General features: G+C 35.7%; 1 protein-coding gene across 2 annotated transcripts in view; it reads right to left on the bottom strand.

The window, feature by feature from the left end:
- Window positions 1–298: 298 nt before the first annotated feature.
- The window catches only part of SLC36A4 (solute carrier family 36 member 4), a 51,065-nt gene continuing 42,803 nt past the window's right edge, over window positions 299–8,560 (bottom strand). For both annotated transcript variants that reach the window (XM_047878150.1, XM_047878151.1), the window contains one exon: window positions 299–5,218. In XM_047878150.1, coding sequence (XP_047734106.1) covers window positions 4,911–5,218 — 308 coding nt within the window. In that variant the 3' untranslated portion in view covers window positions 299–4,910. The remainder of the gene's footprint in view (window positions 5,219–8,560) is intronic.

Here is an 8,560-nt window from a genome sequence, read left to right as displayed (position 1 = left end):
AGTGGTCATATTTGATGTTTTCCTTCAGCAAGTAGCCCATGGGGCTTTTCGTTGCATTTATATCTCTCTGTACCTTGTTCTATCTCTACTGTATGTTTATTGTCTTTGTCCTGTTCCTTCTGGTGCTGGCTAAGAGCATGTACTCCTCCTAAGGTTTTACAACTTTATTCCTCTTTATTTCTCTCACAGTCCTTCCTTTACTATTCATTTTAAAATAGTAACCCATCTTTTTTCCTAACACTATGGTTCCAATTTCTGTGTATCTCGTCTCGGTTCGAAAGCATTATTTTTACAGAGCTGCAATTAAAAATTAACTTTATGCATGTATTCTTTCCAAAATTATTCATCTTTGGTATGACAATAGTGTAATTAATACAATTTGCATTGTATTCTAGGTGAATATATCACAATTTATGATTTCCTTATTGTTGAACATTCAGGTTGTTTCCAAGTTCTCACGACTAAAGCGTAATGCTGCTGCTGTCTCTCTTCTGATGAACTATGGCCTGCCCTTACATTAGGTTCACAAGAGCAGGATTATTATTAAAGGTATAAATATCTTCATGATCTTTGATATGGTGAGTTGGCATAATGCAAGCAAAGCGTATTAAAAGTGTGAGTGATACATATTCTTGACCTAAGAGAATGGGACATTAAACCACGGAGGCAGCATCGCCAGACTGTTCATTCTGTGTTCACTCTGTAGGAAGCTCAGGTCATGGTTTGAGTATGTTCATTTTTCATCAACTTCTGCTCTCAAATCTTGGAGGCACATAATATCAACTTCCAACGCTGAAGATCACACATGACAAAGATTTAACCACAAAGACCGATTAAAATGTTATGAAAATATGAGCGCCATTTTCAGCTTACGACACTTGTCAATATCACTTAACCTTATAAAAGCCAAATTCATTTAAAAAGGCATTTGCAAGCAAAATAATTGTATTTTATTGAAAATTCAGAAGAGTTACAGTACTTAAAGACAGTTTTCTTCATATAATAAAGAAAAATAAGTTAAAAGAAAAAGAACTCAAGTGCAACGATAACTTAAGTTTTCAAACTAACAAAATCATTTTGAAAAACAAAAATCCACAGCTTAATTTATTCACGATATAAGCATGTAATTTCCTATCTGTTATCAAGAAAACTCTAATGGAATAATTTCTGGAGTGATCTTTCAACGAATGCATTATCTTTCTGGACCCAATTTAAATGGTATATTCATATTAGTATCTAATTCACATAGATTACTGGTGTGTGTGTGTGTGTACATAAGGACTAGCTAATTTTAATACGAAATTTTAAGAATGAGAGTTGTCATTTATCAGAGGGCAATAAATAGCATTTTTAGTCATTTCTTAAGCATGTTTTCCTATCTTCTAGGTGGAAATCAGCCACTTTCATTAAGGCATTTAGCCGAGTGAGCACTAGTGGCATAAACAAGATAGTCCATAAGAAGGCATCACTTATTACAGTTGGCCACGTCATGTTAGGAAGTGTCTTATTCCACCTTTTAGATCAAAGTTCTCAAATTTTCTTATGAAGGAGAAGGCTAGGTAATCCAAAATGAACAAAATATTCATTAAAAAAAAACAAAATTCATTTTACATGATCAACGGTATTTTCACCGATTTTTTTTATTTCTCAACAGAAAATATTCATTGAGCCACGGGTATGATTTTAAAATTATTTCCATTATCTTTATTCTGTACACTGTCCTTTTTAAATAAAGAACTGAGGTGAAAACCTAATGTGGCTGTATACTATCATACACAAATGTACTTCAGATGCTGGGCTGACATCTACAGTGACCAAGTGCCCCAGGTAAGCTAGAGGCAGACCTGCACTTTGCCACAGCTAGAAATGGCACTAATGTGGAACTTTAATAGTCCAGTTAATATTTTTATAGTGCTTTGCGGTTAGACAGCTTTCCTGTAACTATTCTGAAAATACTGAATGAAATTAGGCCCTGTTAGGAAATTTACAACATGCACATTGCATAAAATGCCTATAAAAATGTTAATTTAAGTGCACTGCTTAGGTGGGAGGCAGAAATGGTTTTAATAAAGGAGAATCCAGCAAGGACAGAATTAAAACATGATGTGGCATTTGCTAATATATCGCACTCTTTTATTTGATAACATAATACCAATTGGTCTTTACCTAGGGAAAACAAACCCTAATTCTTATTTAATTGTGCAGAAATCTGACCATGTGGGGAAAAGAAGAGCCTCCGATACGAAAGGTCTGAAAGCCAGCGTTCTGACAAGTGGACTCTGGAGCTGGGAAAACCCTTTTGAATGTAGGGTGCTGATGATGACTGGCTTAGAGCAGAGGTCAGCAGAGGTGGGTAAAGCTCTCCTTTCTCTCCCCTACCTCAGTGGTGGAAAGGCCTCTCAGGCACCTGACTCACTTTCAGAGAGGAGGGTTTTTTACTGCAGTGGCGGGTGAAATGCTGAAGTCGCTCTAGCCATCATGTAACGGACCTAGACATCAAGTACACAATTTGACAGGTGCAACCACTCTCATTTTTCCAGGCCCCCAAATAAAAGCAACAGCTGTTCTAATCAAAATATCTTCTCCAAAAATCTTTTGAAACGTTGTAAGTTGTTAAAACTAAATTTTCAGAGGAAAAATATGACACTGATTTTTTCGCAAAAAATATGCTTCATCAAAAATCCTTAGAGTGCATATATACTTTACATCTAAATAGTTTCTTGTTAAGAATTGGGGCTAGTCTCTCCCTTTTTAGCCCCTCTTTCACCATCTCGACTTTCCTCTCATATTTAAAGTGTTGATCACTTAGTGAACTAAGTACTGGATGTCGATTCAGCACTCGCTACAATAAGGAAGCCTGGCTGATAATGCACTCAACATTCTGTTCATGCTAAAATTCATTTATTGCTATAATCAACTATTCGAAATTCACCGAATTTGATAAGGAAAATAAACAGGTCAAAGTATAAAAATAAAATTTCATGCATAGACTAGAAATATCTGAAGATACCTGGCAAAAAGTAATAGTGCTTTCTATTAAATAATGGTTTTCAAGTCATTTTATACCAAGTTATACATTTCTTTTAAAAAAAAACCTAATTTATTCTTAGAAACACAACTCTGTAACAGTTTCAATGACGATTACTTTTCCTGTAACTTCTTCCACATTCTCTCAGTGTGACTGAAAGCTCAACATAACAGATTTGATACAAAAGTGTCACAAAAAATTATCGGTGACATCTAATGTAAATGTTTAAAAAAAGTTTGATTCTTATGAATTTGTACAAAAATAAAGCTTCTGAGACTTTGTTAGAATTGTACTTGATGACTCATTAATGATGGAAAGCAAAAAAATACTTGAGCTAAGTTCACATTTACATATAAAAATATAGAATACATATACTACAGTGATCTTGACGATATCTTGTAGTATTACAAATTACCAGCCTGATTAAAAACGTTTTAATGTATGAATTTTTTAAAAAATCAAGATTCCTAATGTTTTAAACTTAAAAGTTTTCATCCATGTCAACTGAGCTTGTTTTCATTAATAACTGGGCTTGACAAATATGAATACAAGGTATTTCTCTGCAAGAAACCTAGAGTATCTCAATATTTAGTAGACAGTCTATTATTGCCTTGATTTTTCCTCAGTATAAATTTATGTTTTTTGTTAATTCTGCCCATTCAGACTGATAAAAGGCTATAATCAGGAAAGCCACAGGCTGGAAGTAATACACAAATCCTGTATTTTGTCAGATACCTATTTTCTGCCATTAAGAAAAGCGGTGCCTACAATCCCTAGAAAGAGAAGAAATAATGAGAGTTCCAGCCATAGAAAGAACAGCTGGGCACCTCCAACTCACCAGCAGTTAAACCAGAAAGTGCTTTCTATTCTCTAAAACAAACAAACAAACAAACAAACAAACAAACACTTTCTTTCTCTTGTTTAGGTTTATGTACCAGTAAGGCATCCTTTTTGGAGTTCTCTGATTTTATGCTCAGGTCACATATATTACTAAAAGATCACCGGCTTTCTGAGCTTTAAAATATAATTATGTAGATGCAACACTAAAGGCTAAACTGAACATACTTTATTTTTCTTGGATGTGATGTGAAAAATAAAAAATCTTGGACTGGGGTAAAAAGATCATATTCTCTTGCTTGATCTCAAAGCTACGTGGTCTTGACCAAGTTACTTACCCTTTCTGGACATCAAGGGAATTGTGTTGGATAACCCTTAAAGTCTCTTCCAAATGTGACTGAGACACTAAATCAGGATCTCCACAGCACCTCATAATTTTCATTGTGCAGGTCAACTACCATCATAGAATGGTGTAGAACAATTCTGGTTTAGGGATTTCTGATGCTTACATTAGAGTTTTCTATCCTTGCAAGGGTGATTCGTAAGTATTTGGCTTTCTAATAAAAACACAATTGAGATATTTTTACATTATACACAAAGTACACTTTGACATTCACCGAGATGGTCTGAAGATTTTTGTGAACTATGTCCTTCTCTGATTCTCTTATTGTTGGAACTTTGTTCTCTCCTCAGCTGGGTGGGGAAAGAGGAGCATGGGCGTAAAAGAGAATCTTGGTTAGAGTATTTCTGATTGAATGAAGAATAATGGAAGTCTTTTTATTCTTTAATTCTTCTACATTTTAATTTATAGTATTTTCAAAACTAACATTTTTTGAAATTATTATTAATACTCAAAACAAAGAATCTGTCATAGTTTACCACTACTGGTAAAGAATTACAGTTTACTACTGAAATGTCATTATTGTGCCAAAAGAAAAGAGAGTTTGGCTCTAATTTTAGACATATGGCAATGGACTCTACCAGTTCTCATTTTAATAATTTTCAGAACTGAGACAAAAGGAGAAGACTCATAATTCTGCTTCCACTATTTCAACCCAGACATAAAGCATGTTGAATTCAAATTTAGAGGAGGACTTTGTGGAGTGCCAGCTCTAACTTTGGGCGTAGGATAAATAATTTCTTCAACTGTTACATATGTACCTAAGAAGAAACCAACAACACCAGTGAATGCTATAGAAATATTTTTCAGGATCATCCATATATTGTAGTGTTCCTTAGAAAATGTAAGAATCTCAACCAAAGGTGGCAGGATCAGAGCCAATGTGCTGCTGCTCACAGCTCCAACGAAGGAAATCACAATGTCTAAACGAGGAATCAGAATTGCTCCAGCACCTAGAAAATGAAAATACGTATTTTCTTTATTTAAATATATACTGCTTAAATGAGCACTAAATGTAGACACATAAAACCTTGGATTGCAAGTAACTTGTTCTGCGAGTGTTCTGCAAGACAAGCAAACATTTCTAGTAAATTTTAACTTGATAAACGGGCGACGTCTTGCAATATGAGTAGTACATGACACGGAATGTCACATGATCCCAACCGAGCCAATGGTTCGTGAAATTCACTTTGATATACAAGTGCTTTGGATGACAAGCATGTTTCCAGAATGCATTACGCTCGCAAACCAAGGTTTTACTGTATTTTCAATACTTCAAAATTAATGCAAGTAGGCACTAACTAAATTGCTGCCTGTTGAAGACTCTGTCAAACACACAAGGAAACCAAAACAGTGAGTGACATTTCTTGAACTGTGACTTTTCAACAGATTTTCTTACGTAAACAACTTTCATAACTTTTCTACTCTTTTATAACTTTTCTAAATTATTTCAAAATGAAAAATGAAAACAAAATAATGTACTACTACTACTATCGACAGGATTTTCTTCCAAACTATTGGCAAATTTCTGAAAGTTCTGATCTTGCACTTTCTTGACCTCACTTACCCTCATCATAACAAAGGTATCAACAGAAGGTCTGTAAAAACTAAGACCGCTACTCCTGCTTCAAAATGTCCTAAAATGGTTCACTGAACGGCTTGCTGAGGGTCTGGAGCAGCTAGACAACGGAGTCTGCTCACACGTACCCCGTGACAGCCACGTCAGCCCTGCCACCACGGAGGACTCCACCCGCAGAGTCCCAGCTTTGAGGACCCCATCGAGGTCTGTGCCGGCTCTCCCTAACTTGTCTCCTAAAGCTACCATTTTTTTTTTATCCCTTTTTATTTTTAAGTTTATGTACTTTTGCTTTCCTCATTTCTAGTATGTCTCCTGCCGACCTTTCTGTGGTGGGTATATAATTTAACTTGGGCTCTTTGCAATGAAGTCTTCAGGGTGCAGCCTACTAGTTTCTCCACTTCTTAATTTTTAGGTTATGGGTGTTTTTTTTCCTTCCCCTATTCTTTTTGTGGCTCTCAATGTTTTCCAGGAGGACATGGGATTAGTTTGGAACTACTAGGTTTCTCGGAAATATCTGTTATTTCCTATTTAAATTCTTTTGAAAGCTAAAACCAAAAATTATTTTGAAATTATAAATGTAGCCTCACACCTAGAGGACTGAAGTGTAGCAAAGTTTCTTAAATAAGATAAATGACTTGGAAGAAGTTGAAACTCTAAACTGGAAATGCTTCATAGAGTAGATTCCCTGTGGAACGGACGCTTGCTACATTCTCTTAACATTTTTCTCAAGGGCACTATAAGCATAACTCCCAAACACAATTAGGACCTCTCAAATTTCAGTGACTACATCCATTTAATGGAGACACATTTCTACCTATTTATAGCGGACAGCAGTGTAACAGACTGGCTGGATAAGCATGACCAGAACAGAGCCATCTGAAGAGGCTTTCTTTTTGGAATTCATCTTTCCTCATTAATGTTTTTCAATAATCCAGCTGTTACTAGGAAAAATCAAGTGAAATATGGCTGAAAAAGCATGTGGATGAACACTATAGGCTTTTAAAATCTATTCAGACATTTATCAAACATTTTTGATCATGAAATTTATCAATTAGCTGAAGTCATCCTTTAAATGTTATATAATTGGGGCGCCCGGGTGGCACAGTCAGTTAAGCGTCCAACTCTTGATCTCGGCTCAGGTCATGATCTCACAGTTGGTGAGTTTAAGCCCCACATCGGGCTCTGTGCTGATGGCATAGAGCCTGCTTGGGATTCTGTCTCTCCTTCTCTCTGCCCCTCTCCGCTGGTTTGTTTCCTCCCTCTCTCTCTCTCTCTCAAAATAAATAAACTTAAAATAAATGTTATATAATCAGTGGATACACGCTAGTAAAAAATGGCTTGAAGTTTTATTTTATAATGCTACTAGTAGACAAGGAAGATAAATATGTACACGTTAGGCAAAATCAATATATAAACACTCAAAATCACAGAAACAAAGGATAGTCTAGAATATGGGCAATTTATTCATTACAAATATTTACTATAGGATTACTGTAAATAGGCTGCCCTATGTCCTTTATAGACAGGTATTATGAGCAGATCTATTAAAAACCAATTAAGCTTATTCACTATTTGCCAAAACTACAGTATAGAGAAAAAGAAAGTATCTTTAAGGCACAAAGTTTCCTCTCATAAAAAAAAAATCCTATTTTAAGTCCATTCTTGACAACTGTAGGGTGAAAAAAGATGTATCAGAGAAAAAAACAAAATACTTGATATTAAACAACCAAACTGTAATAAATACTCCAGCACATAAATTTTAATCACACAAATAATTAATGGTACTTCCCAGATACCTCCTGACTCTAAGATAGAATATGAGGTTACGAAATCGTATCTTTCCTCACCTGAAGTGGCACCTAACTTAAATGAAAGATTTTAGTGTATCTTCTCTAGTATTCTACAAATTAGTAAGATTTCTATTTTTTGGTGCTTTGTAGTCATAATCTCCTAAAACCAGAAAGCATGCTCCCAAAGCCAAAAGCTTTCCAAAATAAAAATAGTAGAAAGAGCAATGAATTGGATAACAAAAATAAATAGTATTTAGCATATTTTACAGATTCAAGTCAAACATGGAATCAAAACATTGGTCTCCATGTTCATTACAATTCAAAACTTAACAGGTTCTTTCTATAGATGTGCTCTTAAAGTAAAAAGTATCTGTTGTAGTCGATGGTGGCCACTGGCCAGCTTCTACTAACTCTTCTCTCTCACCTGTGAGATACCTCTATAGCAAGTAAGGTGCCTACAGGAAACAGCTAGGATGGGTCTGACCCATCTTTCCAAGCTTTTGAGTTCCATAAGAAGATACTTTGAAATGATGCTTCAAATGCTAAATAGAGCCTTGGACAAACCAATGCAACCCAAGCTGATAAGCCCACTACTTTGAAGGCCAATCCTACAAACCCAGATTCGGTACTTAGAAAGGATTATGGAACACTGATAGGTTATTCAATTTTCAAAGCACCTCCAGCTGAGCCTCCACTCTCACTGCTAGTGGTGAACAGCCTGCTCTGTGGACACGATGAGGTCCCAACAGCTGTGTACACATTCATCAGCGAGGAGCCTGCCCCAAAAGCTTGTCAAGTGCTCTAGAGAACAGATGAAAAACAGTCCTGCCATGAATATCAACTGGCCTTTACCAGGATGTGCCTAAGACTCAAATGAAGTTCAGCGTCCAATGATGTGTCCCAATGAAGTAGAAGGGAACACTGCC

This window comes from Prionailurus viverrinus, chromosome D1, assembly GCF_022837055.1.
Source record: "Prionailurus viverrinus isolate Anna chromosome D1, UM_Priviv_1.0, whole genome shotgun sequence".
NCBI classification, from domain to species: domain Eukaryota; kingdom Metazoa; phylum Chordata; class Mammalia; order Carnivora; family Felidae; genus Prionailurus; species Prionailurus viverrinus.
Note: the sequence above shows the minus strand (reverse complement) of the source record. Positions and strands in the feature narration are given on the sequence as shown.